Source organism: Scatophagus argus, chromosome 12 (genome assembly GCF_020382885.2).
Source record: "Scatophagus argus isolate fScaArg1 chromosome 12, fScaArg1.pri, whole genome shotgun sequence".
Taxonomy (NCBI): domain Eukaryota; kingdom Metazoa; phylum Chordata; class Actinopteri; family Scatophagidae; genus Scatophagus; species Scatophagus argus.
Window position 1 is genome coordinate 19,466,449 of NC_058504.1, and position 16,820 is coordinate 19,483,268.

The 16,820-nt window shown below is 39.1% G+C and overlaps 1 protein-coding gene and 1 long non-coding RNA gene across 2 annotated transcripts; one reads left to right on the forward strand and one right to left on the reverse strand.

The window, feature by feature from the left end:
• Nucleotides 1-853: 853 nt before the first annotated feature.
• ids (iduronate 2-sulfatase) lies at nt 854-8,168 on the forward strand. Its single transcript, XM_046406595.1, has 13 exons — nt 854-1,065; nt 1,508-1,644; nt 1,752-1,929; nt 2,222-2,310; nt 2,794-2,994; nt 4,293-4,463; nt 4,564-4,690; nt 5,249-5,419; nt 5,766-5,872; nt 6,178-6,294; nt 6,768-6,878; nt 7,130-7,255; nt 7,361-8,168. The coding sequence occupies exons 1-13, from the start codon at nt 990-992 to the stop codon at nt 7,439-7,441; spliced, it is 1,692 nt and encodes a 563-aa protein (XP_046262551.1). The 5' UTR covers nt 854-989; the 3' UTR covers nt 7,442-8,168.
• Nucleotides 8,169-9,386: 1,218 nt separating this feature from the next.
• On the reverse strand, nt 9,387-11,602 carry LOC124068381. Its single transcript, XR_006844907.1, has 3 exons — nt 11,507-11,602; nt 10,108-10,180; nt 9,387-9,481 (listed from the first exon to the last, which is right to left on the reverse strand). It is a non-coding gene; the product is annotated as an uncharacterized LOC124068381 (long non-coding RNA).
• Between the last annotated feature and the right edge of the window lie 5,218 nt (nt 11,603-16,820).

The following is a 16,820-nucleotide window of genomic DNA, read 5'->3' on the forward strand; positions in this document are numbered from 1 at the left end:
TAAACTTAATAAACTTGACTTATATTTTACTGAAAGTGCTGCACTGATTATCAGCTTGGCATCATCATTAGCAACCGCCCACCTGAAATTTTTCTTTTTCTGCCAGCACTTTTTGTTACTTCCGCCCAAAATGTCAATCAAAAAATCACGAGTTGCCCAGTGAGCCAATGAGGACTGAGCATTGAGTTGCAGGGCACGTAAACTTTCAGCGTCATTTAGCAGATCACTAATATCTGATTGTGAACCTGAAAATAAACAAGCTGCAGAATCTTCGCCTATATTTAAAAGTAAATTTTTTTTATTACTTTATTACTAGTCCACTTTCCTTAAATAATAAAAGCTTATTTTGTGTTGTCATTTTGTGTTTAATTATGAATGTAAAACGGGGTAATGATAAAATATGGCTTTGTTTTCATCAAATTACGACCGGCTTTATAATCAAATCACTCGACAATTTACACGACACTCTATTTTTTAAGCTTTATTTATTTATTTAGCTCTATTTTTTATTTTCTAAGCTGCAACTAAAATGAACACTGACTGAGAAAGTACTGAGATACCGGAGAGGCCGCAGTATCGTGTCTCTTTTTTTCGTATTTATAACGTATGTTACTGTTGGTGTTCATAAAATATTTTAACCTGCCTGCTCGTACCAAAAGGTCCTTACATTTTAACACTGTGTCCAACCAGTCAGATAGGTAGCTAATTACTAGACACTTCTGTAGTGATATTAAGGTAATTGACAGATGATTTACCTTATATGATTAGCGTCCCGGGGCGGGGCGACTGATGATCGGACCAATGGTAACATTCCACTGCCGCTGACGCGAAAATCAGGAAGTTATTTAATTACGACATCGAGCATCTAGTGGCTTTTACAGTGGGGAGACGACTGATAGTGCTGGACGGGATGAGAGATTAGTTTTTGTTTTGTTTTTTATCGAAGCTTTACCGGAAAGATATCGTATCGTTAGTCCTGGCAAATCAAAATGTACACCCCTGTCCGAACATGGCTTCTCCTCCTGGTTCTTCACACGTTGGCTCTTGTTGTTTTAGCAAGAAGAGGTAGAGTTAGTACTTGGCAAACATCGAATAGATAATATTTGGCTTGCAAAACGTGGAAGTGACATATATGTGAAGTCTATAATAGCATTATAATAAACAGACTGGTTGTTCTGTTGTCTTTTTGACTTAAATGTTTATTTGACGGGTTTAATTTAGATTGCCAATGTGAACAGTGGCGTTAAATCTCAGTAACTAGCTGAAATGAGCATTTAATGAGCGCTTTTCATTGTGTTTGTTTAGTGGCTGCAGCTGGAGTAAACTTGAGTTGATTTAATTTACTCACTGAATGGTGCTTTGTAAGTTCTAGCTGAGGGCTTGTGAGTGTTGCGTTTGAGATTAGTTGAAGTGAAACCTGCTAGTTTCTTGATAACTTTTATCTGTGGTATTTTTATGTGTAGCACAGTCAAAAACACAAATTAAACTGGGTTGTGTTTGCTTTCAGAGAGGAAAAATGTCCTTTTCATCATGGCAGATGATCTGCGGACATCATTGGGCTGCTACGGGGACTCTGTGGTAAAATCGCCCAACATTGACCAACTGGCATCCAAAAGCCAAGTTTTTCTCAATGCATTTGCACAAGTACGTTTGTGTTTGTTGTCCAGAAATGTGTACGCAGTTCAGTCAGTGTGGATGTTGCAATAACTGAATCAGAAATTTATATCTGAATGTGGACTTTCCTCTCCTAGCAAGCTGTGTGTGCTCCCAGCCGTGTATCTATGTTGACGAGTCGAAGGCCAGACACGACCAGGCTCTATGACTTCAACTCCTACTGGAGAGTTCATTCTGGAAACTACACAACCATGCCACAGTACTTTAAATCTGAAGGATACTTCACTATGTCTGTGGGCAAAGTATTTCATCCAGGTAAGATTAATGATATACATTTTTAATAACAATTGTGGAATAAAGCATGCCTTTCACAATCAGGGTGTGCTGACAGGGCTGCAAATTGAAGAAGTCCTACAAACATCCGTTGTGAAAGTACAGAAGGAACAGGCTCACTGCTGGTTACTCATGAGCCTTAGGTGCCTTTGTGAGAAGAGTCCAAACCCACTGATCTGTTGTTTACTCTGTTCTGTTGTCTGTTGTTACTTTGATACTTTTGTAATTACCCAGTTGTATATTATGAATAGTTGTGTTGTATTTCTTTCTCCAGGAATTGCCTCAAACTACACAGATGATTACCCCTATAGCTGGTCCATCCCCACCTTCCATCCAGCTTCGTTTGCATATGAGAAACAAAAGGTATAAATGAAGAAGGGAAAAGGTTTTCACTTTTCCACACACTTGCAATTTTGTCAGTTATGTGCCTGATTTTATACACATAAAATGTCTAATGTAGCTCTTCAACCTGACAGCTCCTTGTTTTTCTCATTGCTGTTCACTCCCATTTGCAGAACCATAGACAAATTGGGTAAAAATTATTTTTTAAATTTGTATCTTCTTGGTGATCTATCAGAATCAGGGTTATTGGCCAAGCATGCGAACAGACACAAGGGTATTTGACTCTGTTTGTTGTTTCTCTCCTTCCTCCTCTAATTTTCAGCGATACATGTCTGAAAGTATTCACTAAATCATCCTTTAGTTTTTAGGTCTGAATTCAATCATCTGGGTAAATTCAGTGTAAACTTCTGGTATCCATCTACCACAGCAGAAACTCTGAAATGTACAGCAGGACTTGTGTTTAAATGTGACTTTTAATAATTTGTATAATAACCTTATTTCCAGGAGTGTAAAGGAGAGGATGGTAAACTCCATGCCAACTTGCTGTGTGCCGTGAACGTGACAGAGCAGCCTGGAGGCATCCTTCCTGACCTGGAGAGCACAGATGAGGCAGTGAGGTTACTGACGAGTCGGGCCAACGATCACGTTCCTTTCTTCTTGGCTGTAGGCTTTCACAAACCGCACATACCCTTCAGGATACCACAGGTACATGACCTAATATCAACACCTGTAGACTCCCTGTACACTACTTCAGATGTAATGCACATAAAGGTGATAGGTTAAACTGACATGTTATATTGGGAAAACTGGTACTTAGTTAGTTAGCTGCAGGCCCAGTCACAGAGTTGATTCTGGATTTCTAGAGGCTCAGTTACTACTTGATCTAGGAAGTAACCACAAATAAAATGAAGGTCATGGTGTATAGCATCCCATGTGTTGTAGTAATTTAAATTTCTATTTAAATGTAAGTGTCTTACACAATATATACAAACAGTTCTATTAAGAATTCATTAACATTTCTATCTCATTTTGCATTTAGTGGGACATTATAGCTCTGTCACTGGCTGATGGACAAATTATGTAATTGACTGCATTTAGCTGATATCTGCTGACTGGGAAGCTCTATTGCAAACCTATGGATTGAAACTGGATGTTACTATTCTTTTGGTGGAATTTCTGTAATGCACATTCATGAAGACATACATTCAGCCACTGGGATGCATTATACAAATCACTTGGTCTTCAGTCTCTAATGAACACTTACTAGCACAAGTAATAGCCGAGTATGTGGAGTGGAAAAGTAAAAATCATTGTCCTGCTGCAAGAGTCAGTTTAGCTTGAGAGTGTTGTGGTTGACTCAGAAATCTTGGACAGAAACCCATTTTTTCAAAAACAAATAATGGCAGAGGAGTAGTATGAATGATGGTGTCGGCATGGAGGAGACAGCATGTGGTGAGCCGGACATAAAAGGAACGAGCAAGGAACATTCCATAAAGAACGTTGCCAGAAGATAATGATAGTGTTGATGTTTTAAAAATGTTTTAATGACGAGAAAGAGCTAGTTTTGATGTGGGCCTGTGTGAATAAACCAGGGAACAGAATAAAAAGGAAAGCCTCTGAAAGCTAGATCTGGAAGAAACATGATGTATATGAAGTGAATTTAATATGGACTGGTCTAGATATATGAGAGATGCAATTCGGCACGAAAGAAGAAGAGAGCATGATGAAGTGGAAGCAGAATGAGGGAGGAGTGTAAGCATGATGAAAAGAGGGAAAAGGTCAAGCCAATGCTGTCGGCGTGTGATGCTACATGTAATTTACCCCGTATCATCTGGATCTGATCTGAGCTCAGCCAAAGTGAAAGTGCCCAAGTGATTGGCCAGTTAAATTTAAAATAAATTTTAACTGTCTCATAGAAAGCAAATCCACCATTCATATTGTGCCATCTGTGTACTTGTCTTTATTAACCATGATTTTGAAATGTGTTGGTTTGTGTATTGCAGGAGTACCTGAGCCTGTATCCCATAGAGCAGATGAGTCTGGCCCCTGACCCCAATGTCCCTAAACTCCTTCCACCTGTGGCCTACAACCCCTGGACGGACGTGAGGAGGAGAGATGATGTCCACAAACTCAACATTAGCTTCCCCTATGGACCAATTCCTAAAGACTTCCAGGTATGAAATGGCAGCTTTCAGCACTTGTAACCTTTTATAATTTGTTTCCCATGTTGGCGCTCTGTAAAACACTAACAGGGTTCTGTATCATATCTTTCAGTTGCGTATCCGTCAGCATTATTATGCTGCCGTGTCTTATGTGGACAGTCTGGTTGGGCGGCTGCTCATTACTCTTGATGAACTGGGGCTGACTGACAGCACCATGGTGGTGTTTACCTCAGATCATGGTTAGTAGACACATGATTGAGATGAGTTGGGAGTGACTTATTACCGATTTTGTAAATGTTAGTCAAATGAAGAAGTCAGATATTAGTTATGAGACTCTCTGTGCACATTGTTTAGCAAGTGGAGTGTGTTCCTAAGTATTGCAGAGTTGCTGGACTTCTGCTGATCTCTCACCACCAGATGGCAGTGTTGTAACAGAACATGTGCTATTATTTGTCTCCATAGTTAAGCTGTGCTTTTGCACTGCCTCCTTTTTGTTTTTTAAACTTTGTGACTTGGAAACTCAATTTCTTTTATTCCCTCCTTCAGTGGAGGATGCTGGAGCAAATCCTTTTCTTGACCGCTTGATATATTCCTAGTAAAGCTTAATTAAATGCCATAATTTTCCAGTATGAGATGACAGAGAAAAACACCAGTAAAGTGAATTTCCTAAAACCTTTCAGTTTCTGACATATTATTTGTAGAAGATTCATAGTTTAACTTCTCTTTCTTATTCTGATTTCTCCCACGGTCTCTTTGAACTGTCATCTTTCATAATCTCTTTCCCCGTCTTGTTGCAGGTTGGTCATTGGGAGAACATGGCGAATGGGCTAAATACTCCAATTTTGACGTGGCAACACGTGTTCCTCTCATCTTCTACGTTCCTGGTGTCACCGCAGTCCATGATTGGCTGGGAGGGCCTACCTTTCCCTTTATTGATGTCCTCACCCAGTCGGAGCGCAGCTTTAAGAGCAAGTCCTCTTTGTTGACAACAAATTACCATGAATTCACCAAGTATATTAAGTCACAAAAGGAAACTCAAGTTTGATTTAAACTTTTTGGACCTGATTGCTCATATAAACCTCATGCCAACTTGACTTTAATGAAGTCTTTGATATACATGCAGAGCTCCCAGAAGTATTTAAACAGGGATACACTTTGATATTTTGCCGCAGACAGATTTTAAAGTGCAAATGGTGCAATAATGATGAAATTTAAGAGCAGGGCGTCTAGTCAGTCTTAGTGGATATCTTTACTGTTTTGCTGTCAGTGGTAATTTAAGATTTTCTCTAATTGGCTGACCTCTCTCTCATCCAGATTTCAAAGAGATCAAAAATGTGGTGGAGCTGGTGGATGTTTTTCCTACTGTCTCCTACATGGCTGGCCTCAGAGCACCTGAACCATGTCCTGATATTTCTTTCCAGGTAATTTGATCGTTTTGCTTGCTGATCTTTTGTTACTGGTTTGCTTTGTTCTGTATTTTAAATTGTGTTCCATGCCATTTCCTGTGCTTCACATAACATTCTCCTTTTCTTCAAATTGCACCACAAGTACATGACTGAGACCTTTCTGGCATCTTTGTACACTTAGTGCAAATGGATTTTTATTGACATTGCCAAACAAAATGTATCAAGAAGTAAACACTCTATAAACATGCTTGATATGAATGCAGTCCAATTGGCTCTGACATTCATTTCCTTTACGCTTCGGTCTGTTTTCTTGCTTTCAGGAGGAATTGTGTTCAGAAGGAGACAACCTGGCCCACACCTTCCGACACAGAGAAAGAGGAGAGAATGAGGAAGCCATAGCTTTTAGCCAGTACCCTCGACCTGCTGATACACCACAGGTACCAGGCCAGGTGTTTAGAGGAACCAATTAAGAGCCTTCCTGAGCGGTCTGTAATGTTAAATCATTATTTTTTTGGCACTCAGTGAGCAACCATATTTTTTAATAAATATGTTACACGGTTACTTTTTAATGGCTTTGGATGGTTGGTTAATGGTTGCTTTTAAAAAATGCACAAAATTCACAGCGGCTGTTAACTCTACTGTCATTTCCATGACGCCATGTGACTCCTTGGCATGGTGTGTTTGCTTGTACTGGAGCTGCCAGCTGCAAGCTCAAGATCTTTGAATTAACACATCCAGGCGAGTGCTGCACCTGTTGTAGGTTAATCTCTGCACGGAACAGTTTGGCAGCCTGACATTAGCTTGTCGGCTCATTTCGCAGGATGAGTTGGCAGCTGTGGAATCGACAGGACTCCAGAAAGTTTTTCTTTACAGTTTTAAGATGCCTTTATCTATCGGTGGTGTTTTTTAGGTGAACTCTGACCTCCCTAACCTTATAGACATAAAGGTCATGGGGTACTCTCTACGCTGCTGGGACTACAGATACACCCTCTGGCTGGGATTCGACCCGAAAACATATCAGGTTGGTGGTTCACATAAATGCACAGCATAAAAATAATCTCCCACTTTATTATTATTATCCCCCTGTCTCTTTGTTATTCTCCTCTGTGTGAATGTATTAGTCTGGGGAGCACAAAATGAGTTACAACAGAGTGGTGGGGTGTGTGTGTGTGTGTGTGTAATCCATCCATCTTGTCTAACACAATGTGTTGGAGACATTTTCTGTGACAATAACTGATTATTTGTCTGTCATCCATCTGTCTTTCCATAAAGGTGAATGTAACTGATGTCCATGCAGGAGAGTTGTACCTGTTAGCAGGTGACCCTGGTCAGGACAAGAACATCTACAGTGACTCTTACCACAGTGTGATGATGACAAAACTGGCCAGCCTGCCTCTTGTGAGTTTGAGCTCATTTTAGAAATACACCCATTTTCCACTCATTTCTTCACCCACTGATTCATTTACTTGTTTATTTCTTCTCTGACTTGCGGTTGCTGTCCAGACTGTGAGTCTGCGGACGAGAATGAGGCTGCAGCTCCTCTACCTCACAGCGGGGATGAAAACAACTAGAAGGGAGGCGTGATTATGAAAATAAAACACAACAGATGGACAGAAGGAGATGAAGTACAAAGGGAAGATGGAAGGATTAAGAACTTCAACTGGGAAGGGAGACTGGATACTTTATTCGGTATTTTGTGGTATCGCCATTAATCTTTCAGGCCCACTTCTTCAGGCTAATGTTCCTTGTTAAGAACTCATTGGCAGGCAGTTCTGGTTTCAACACAGGTTTGACAAAGAACACCATCCATATGTGCGCAGAAATTTCTTGTTGGTTTGTCTTCTTGCTGCTAAACTCAAGTTCCCTTGTTTTCATTGCCAGGCCTCCTCATATTTACAACTAACTCCTTTACAAAATCATTAATTCACTTGTGAGAACAAAGTGTCAGTGTATTTTACGTCACTCAATATACACTAAATTAAATAGTACGCTAAATATGAAGGCGGCCGTGTTGGATGCTTTCTAATGAGCAGGCAGTCAGCTTAGTTTAGCATAAAGACTAGAAAGCAGGGAAGCCTGGCCCTTTAATGCTACTTCAATAACATATTTTGTTGTGCGTGCAAAAGAATTATAAGAGTTGATAATATTAAGGTTTTGAGGAACCTGCTGCATCTGGGTGGGAAGTTCAAGCGCTGAACTCCTTGTTAAACAACAACTTTTCACTTTTACATTTCTGTTTGTCTGTAGTTGAGATAAAACTTGTTAATTAATAAAAATGTGAGTAATCTGGTTGGCCATACCAGCTCTTTCAGCCTGCTTCCACTCTTTATGCTAAGATTAGCTAATTGCCAGCTTACAGACATGAAGTGATTCAGATCTTCTAAGCCTTGGAAGATTCACACTCTTATAGACATTTGAGCAGCTGACCCAGAAACCTTCTTTTTCTTCCCAGACAACTCCACAGTGATCCATTAACTCCTGAGTGACACTATGGCTGTACTGCCTCCTCTGTGAAAATGATTCCCACACATTTTAGAAGCTCTTGCCTGCTAAGAAGTCTTTTAATCTGAAGGAATTTTGAGGATTTGATTAATAGCGACACCAGTTTCTCTTTTTTGGAACAATTGCACTTGAATGTATCACTGATCATCTGCTTCAGGTTTACTCTTTGTTCTTAGACACACAGCTAAAAGGGACTTGCACAGCTTCATATTGTGGTGTTAAACAATATGACATTTCTATTTGCACTTGATGTCACTTCTAGCTATTCGCCTCCCTCCTTGTAAACAGTCAGTTCAGATCAATTTGTGAAGCCAAAATGAAGTGAACAAAAGCCACCCACAATAATTCAATGCAAATGAAACTGTGTTGCTGTGTTTTACTGCTGTTCCGACGCATGAACATTTTGTGCTGTGGCAATTTAAAAGAAAACAATTACAGCATGAGTTTCAGGTCCAATAGTGAATTGAAACCATTGCAGGCTACAGTGAAAGTCGATGGACCAAATCCCCTCATGTTAATGGGATGCAGATGAATCATGTAATCAGTGTGATTCCATTATGTATCAGGATGTTGACAAATTCAAAATGGAGTTGAGTCAGTGTGTCCTTTTAACATATGGAACAATGGATATAACAGTAATAGAAACTGTCCACACAGACACTGACATGGAAAGATGAGCATGTACTTCAGTTTGGTTGCATCAGTGCAGCTTCAAGAAGTCTGTGCTCCAGCTTACTGAAGGGAAATAAAAAATAAATGCTTCAGAAATAATTCAAATCTCAAGCTTGGCAAGGACAAACTGGTAATATATTTATGTCTGTTTCAATTTGTTAAAAAAAAAAATAAAATAAAATGTTGATGTGCTTTTTAGTAACTTCACAACCTCCTGCACTGTGTTTGTGTCTGTAATCCTGTGTGTCCTGCAGTGTAACACTGTACACTTTGCTGCCTGTCCACACACACACACACACACACACACACACACCCCACCACTCAGTTGTAACTCATTTTGTGCTCACCCACAGCAGACGTGTAAAGTTGCAGAGTTGTGAGGGAGCTCCTGAGGGATTTCTCCAGTCTATTCTGTGTTTTCTCTCCTTCCTCCCTCTTGTCGTTTCCTTCCTGTGGAGCAGAGGATGTATACATCTTTCTTTTTTCTGCTGGAAGAATTTGGACCGAAGTGAACATTTCCTAATTTGTGCATGATTCCAGAGAGTCAGTCTGCCCGGGCAACACAACTGGTTAAAAACCTTGTAATTGCATTTTGAAAAATATAGTAAGAATTCATTCTCATGCCTTTTGAGTTTTCTCCCCCCACCACTTTTCAATTTCTGTGCAATCATGCAGAACTATGTGTTGAACTCGACTTGAAGTGAAGTCTGTGTGCTGAAAAGTCAAAAATTTCCCAAAGACCATGGAAGCACTTGACATCTCTCCCCTGCCAATTTCATTTCCTCTTTTCATTCTGTTTACTTCTCCTTTGAACACATCAACATTCATACTTCCCTCATGGGTTGCAGTCTGACATTTTTTCATGATCTGTTGTAACTTTAATTCTATAATTGATAAATACTATTTGTAAAACATGAAAATGTTTTGTTGGCAAAAGTTAAACCTACAAATACTAATTTTCTTAGCAACAAACTGCCAACGCAACACGTTATTATCACCTTTAAAAGTACCCTGTGGAGTTTTTTAAGTAAAGCTATGGAACAATATTTTTAAGATTTTCTCATCTTCCTCCTTACACTTTCAGCAGTGACTGTGAAAACAGCCTCGTAGTGTCAGACTTTGCACATACGTCATTCTGCAGTGGATCAGCTGTAGGAACAAGAAGCAAAACAGATTTTTGGGGTGCTTTAAAATATCTGATTTTGTTGTTACAAAGATGGCTGCAAAATGATGAGGACACAAGATGAATGAACTATACCAATTTGTACACATTTGATGTTCTCTTATACATGAACACACATTGCCAACATTTTATTATGGCAACTGGTCTGACATAATAAAATAAAATAAAATAAAATCTTTATTTATAGCAGCACATACATTAGCGTTAGTTAGGACTTGTGCTTCTGGTTCTTAGCTGTGTTTTTGGTCTTCTGAGGGAAAAATCTGTCTCTTTTACATTCCAAATAGTCTGCTATGTTCGCAAACTGTGTGTTAACTTTGTGTACCTGCTGTTTGCTGCTGCTACACTGGGCTTATCAGAGCTTCATGGTCATGTTTTGAAATGGAGATCTGAGTCCGTGCTGCTGTAACTGCTCTCCTCTTCTCTGTTTTCATGTCAGCCCATATTTCTGCCGCAGTAGCTTCGTTAGATCAATATTTATCATCATAAGCAGTGATCTCTGACCACGATCAATTTGATCTAATGGCAATTACATTAATGTTTACCTACTGGTCTTTTTTGTCCTCTGTTCCTCTGCTGGTGTCATTTCTCACTCTGTCTTACCTGCTTCTCTCCAATCCACTCTGTCTTTGTTTCATCCTCATCGTCTTTCATTATGTTTCATACACTAGTAATCGTATCATCGCTACAGGCTCATATTCTGGCAGGTCACACTGCCTCTCTGTTAACGTTGGTGACACGCAATTACATTAGAGAGAAGAGTATGTGTATGCGTGTATAAACCGCTTAGCTCAGCTGCATCATGACAGGGTTCATCTCAAGGGTGTGTGTGTGTGTGTGTGTATTTACTGTGTGCAGATGAATCCAGCAATAGTAAACAAACTGTAGTCTGCTCGCTGGCCAAGAACTTGAGAAAGTAGTTACAGACTATTTCTCAGAAAAGCTGTTTTTAAGCAGAAGTTCAATGACCAAATTAATATTGTAAACTTAGCTGTCTCCTTCTTTGGAGTCTAAACAGCTTATAGTATTTTATCTGGCCAGGTTTACTTTGTAGAGACTTAGTAAGAAAGTTAAAATGTGCCGCAGCTTCTTGTTTTTGACAGTAATGGACTGAGACACATTCATGGTCAACGTTTGAGTCTGAATACAACTAGAACATTAATGGCCATCACCATCTGTCATGACTGCCACAGAAAAATCAAATGAAAGGTTTTTAAATGGACACAGTTTGAGGCTAGTGCTTCAGACTTTAGACTCAGAATATTGATATTGAAGTTAAAAACATACATTACCTTTAAACAGGATTTTAGTTTGATGCTATCTTTCAGATTTAAAAACTTATCTGTATTAATGATCTGGAATGTTAGCTTGTATAGATATGAGGCAACAGACCTGTGCTGTAATAACAATAGGGTTTGATTGCATGTAGTGTGCCAGCAGGCCACAATTAATGTTACTAGTTACACCTGCACGCTGGAGGTGAAACAAATACAACAGGAGGTGCCTTTGTGAACATCTGAAGAACATCCGTCATCATGTCATCCAGTTACATTTCTGTGCTCCAGTGACGCGCTCCAGGGCTCTAACTTTGTGGGCTGAAAGATCATCCCTGCAAATTGCTTGGTGACCTTTGGTTAAATGATCCTCAGGAATGGCCACCAGCTGTCATTGGAAACATTTGTTTACCTGATAGCTGATTTGTTTGCCTGGTAAGTGAAATCAAATTTCCTTATCAAAATCTTGAAATATGTCATTATTTGTTACATTGTATCACGTTTAAGTCTTTACACTTGTTTTGTGTACTTGAATTCCAGTCAACTGTCCACCAATCATGGTGGTGGACTCAATACTTTCTCAATGAGTTCTTTGTTTGGATGGCATATTAGTCACCGCTCCACCAAAGAACCTTTTTGTGCGTGTGTGTAAGAATCACCAAGACTGTGTTTTGTGAGACACACCCTAACATTTGTTTTGACGCCTGACAATAGGAACACGAGATGTTGGCAGGATCATTTCCGTTCGTCCTCTGCAGTGAGCCAGTTTATTTCAGCTCTTCAAACATGCCAGTGCTTCTCTGCTCTGCAGTCTTTACTGACCCACAATGTAGACATCTGTCTCCAGAGCGCATGGAGCATCAAGGAAGCAGTCAATTAGAAGTCAGACAAGATGTGATATGTTAGCTGCCAATGTGAAACCAGTTTAATCAGGAGTCATTCAATTAGAGCTGATGAGCTCTTTCCTCGTTAGCGCTGCTGGAGCAGTGAACCACAGAGCTGGAAAGAAACCCCTCCGTTTTGACTATCAGTTCTGCAGCGTTTAGCACTGTCGCCTCACAGCAAGAGGGGTTTCAGTTTGAACCGGATTCTTTTCTGTGTACAGTCTTTTTTTGTAAGACACATGGAGCTGAGGTCAGTTGGTGGCTCCTACCTGTGAGTGCATTGTGAATGGGAGTGTGGACTGTTGTCAGTCTCTGTGTGTCACAGTTGCCCCCTGCCTCACCCAGTGTCAGCTGGGATTAGCACCAGATCCACAAAATAAGCATGTATAATCTAATGGCTGATGGACTTTTAAGCATGTGGCAAAGGCTCTGCAACGCTCTGCATGATGAAAGAAAAGGAATTAATTTTCTGATTGGGTTTCTTTAAATGAAGTTGAATGTCTGTAATCAACTCTTTAGCAGTTGCTGGTAAGGGAAACCTCACCTTTTTAGCGAAAGACCCATTAGAAGTATGAGAGGGTGTTGTTGGGGGAATGAGTTTAAAATGTCATCATCAGAAAAATCTGCATTTATATACAAAAGTGTTACCCTGTTGTGTAGTGCTTTAGGTTTTTCTGTTTACATAATTGCATTGCTGAGGGTTGTCCAACATTTCATCCAATCCACAAGGCCTCTCAAGAGGAAGACTTTTTGCAGACTTCCAGAGAGTCTGCTTAGGGTGCAGACTTCACCAACAATTAATAAATTCAATTCATTCAGTTTCTCAAACAGAAACTTGTTTTTGTTGTTGTTGTTGTTGTTTTTTTTAACACTCAAATTGCCTGTAGGAATATACAATGGGGGTGGATAATGACCTTTTTTTTACAACTTTAAAACTGTCAGTGTGTTGGGACTGCTCACACAGAGGGAAACTTGCACAGTAGCCAACCTGATCACAGCACCAGTCCACATGTACAACATCAATAACACAGAGCGCATGAGGTTCTAGTGCTCATGCTACATTAGCTGTGTTTCCATCCAGCTGTCTAAACACACGTCTGAAATCCAGTGTGTTTTAGCTGAGCTGATGAGTGAATGTGGAGATGTGACAATACTTAGAGCTCCACTAACCAATCACTACTGCACAGGGTCCAAATGGCGTCACCAGAATGAGGTGGCGGCTCTTGTACCTGCAATATTTTGGCTTCACTTTTGTACAGTGGAAGGAAGTGGAGATGTGTTGTCCATCTTTTCACATGTTAGTGGTTTGCCTATACATTTTAGTCTCTGTGTACATGGGTGTTTTGTGTGTGTGATGCTAAATAATATCTCTGAGAGCTTGTGTGACTGCATGGTTACCTATGGCAATTAAACCTATAAATCTAAGCTGTCAGTGTTTTGGCTCTACACTAAGGACACACACGAGGCTTTACACACACTCCTTTAAAATGCCTCAGGTTCTGCAACTGGATTCTGCACCTCCTGACTCATCGAGGGAAATACTTTAAATTCACCAAGACTCCATGTCTTCCTCTGTCTTTATTCTTCTTGTTTCTCTCACACTGGTGTCCGAGCAATTCTCATCATCTCTCTTACTTTTACAAGACACACGGCCTCCTTCTTCCCTATGAATTCTAATGTACGGCTTTATTCACTGAATTAATCATGCAGGGTGAAGCAGGCTAATAGTTGTTATGATGTAAAAGTAAGAGTCCATTAATGCTAATAAGACTAGCTTGGCTCTTATAATGTAATACATCAAGGCTACTCAAAGGTCTTTTTTATAAATGAATCTTGTTGAGTGCAAAATGGGAGATTGCATTCATTTAGAAAACTGAATCTATATAATTATATTATGGTGTTTACATCTTCACTTTAATACAGTGAATTTCTGTATACATTCCCTTGTTACATTTATTCAATAAGAAACTTCAAAATGCTATTTGAAAATAAGGATTATGTTCTATAGATGTACATTAAAAAACATGACAGGTTTGCAAAGCTTCATGAGGGCTGAACTTTAGAAAAGTGCTCTAAGACACAAATAAGACTAGCAGAACAGCATGACCACGAGTTGAACAGATTTTAATCCATATTTTAGAGACATTAAATATTTAAAAACAATGGAACTGCATCACAACTTCTGATCATCACATAGAACAACTTCATTATAAAAAGAACCATATAAAAGGCCAAAAGATAGCACTGATAGAAACAGAAAACAGCTGAAGTTGTGCAACACATGTAAAAATACAATGCGATCCATGTTGGACAGATGTGTTCTCAGATGTTATTTTGTAGAAATCTTTACAATGTTGTCTTTAGCCAGTGATCAGAATCATCAGAACCACAGACAGAGATTTGCCAGGCTGAATCAGAGGTGCCGTGCTGCCTATCTCAAAACCACCAAAGTCTGGCTTAATATATACTAGGATGTCCAACACTTTAAAAGTGCAGTGCAGCATTTTGACATTAAATAAATGCCACATGGATTTTGATTCTGTATTATATTTGAAGTAACCAAAGTAGATCATCATAAGGAACAGTGTCGATTATTATATTAAGCTACAGGATGGACAAGTCAAGTCATACTGTGAAGAGTTGTGACAGGAATCGATGAGGTTTATCATTAAGGGTGTCTTCGTTTTCTAAAAATCAGGCCCTAACAACTACTGATGGTGAAGTAAAGTGATTAATTAGTTAAAAATGACTACATTTTGAACTTTTAAAGACAAAATTCTGAGTTATGGAGTTAACTGACCTGGGCCTATTCTACCTCACCAACCAGACCAGCTGACAATTTTTCACTGCAGGGAATAGAATGATATGATATATAAATATGAAAATGCTCAGAGTCAACACAGTTTTCTTTAACTTCCTGTTTTTTAATGGGTTATGTTCACCTAAGCCATTTAGAAGCTCTGCATGATTTACCACTATTACATCCCAGTATGAGGATACAAATGATAGCTATTACAGAATAACTGAGAAACCATAGAACAGTGAAACCATCAAATCAACCTTGTCAAAGAACACACCGAATATTACTCATTGACCAGTTAAATTTATGCTGCTGCTTTTTAAAGTTTTCCAGTTTACTGTAAAATTGATAGGGAATGATCTGGCTAATTTTTAGCTGACAAAAAAGCTCTGTGATTAACTTGCTTAATAGCATATTTCTATCAACTATAACACAAAGTTCTTATTAAAGAAAGTGCACAACATTTTGGGATGTGTGCTTAATCACTTTCTTTCTGAAAACGTTTGGTACAATGCTTGTGTGCATTAAATACTGAGATAGAGCTTCGTGGCAATTACCCTAACTTGACATAAAGACTGGAAGCGATTTGAGATGGCAGTTTGTGGTTTTTGTCCCTGGAACTTATTCTTAGTAGTTTGGTTTAGTGTATGGGTTAACACTTTAACACTTTAATTAGTGAGCTTTTTGGTGCTATGCAAATTTCTGAGAGGCAGGCTAGTTAGTTTCCAGTTATTATGCTAAGCTAGGCTAATTATCTCCTGGTTTTAGGTTCATAGTTAAAGAACAGACTTAAGAGTGGTACCAATTTTCTTAACTCTTGTAAAGAAAGAGCATAGCTGTATTTCCCAAAATGTCAAACTGTTATGTAAGTGTATTGTGCAGTAAATAAACACAGATAAACAGTAGGTTGATTGCAGAACTTATTTGCTAAAGTGGTGTATTCTGTATATTCTGTTACAGTTAAAGATATTAGGTCTCTCCACAATAATAGCAGATAATATTAAATAATAGCTTGAGAGGGACTTTATGTGTCAGCATGAATTAGAAAACATGATGGAACACGCTAACCTTTGTGGTAATGAGAGTGTTTTATTGCCTCTCTTGAGTGGCCTCAATACATGATTATTTAATACTGACTAATTTCAAATATATCGTTATGAACTCTTGGATGTCTCCGATGGTACAACTGAGGACAACTAAAGGGGACAAAAGCGGCTTTCTGGCAGATTACATGACTCTGAGAAGAAAAAAAAAATCCCATATTGTCCTCCTGTAAGTACTGCTAGTTTGTTTGCTGTATGAGGCAGTTTTGGCAATTTACTAAGCAATCAAAATGTATCTGTGATCTTCTGAAATGCAAACAAATATTAGAGAATTCATCACTGCTGGAAAGATTATCAGTGTATTATCAGCTTGTAACCATCTGTTGTCAAAAATTAAGTCAGTCTGTTTTGCTCTCTATTGTAATCACCACAGCAGTGATGTTTCTGTCACTGCTGCTTTTGATAAACAAGTTGACAACTGTGATAATGTAACAGGAGCTAATGAGATATTTAGTAAGATGTCAGCAGAATAAAAGGCCATGCTGAGGCAGTCTGTCTCTCAAATGTTTCAGGATATACGACATACTGACTTTGCATATAGTCAA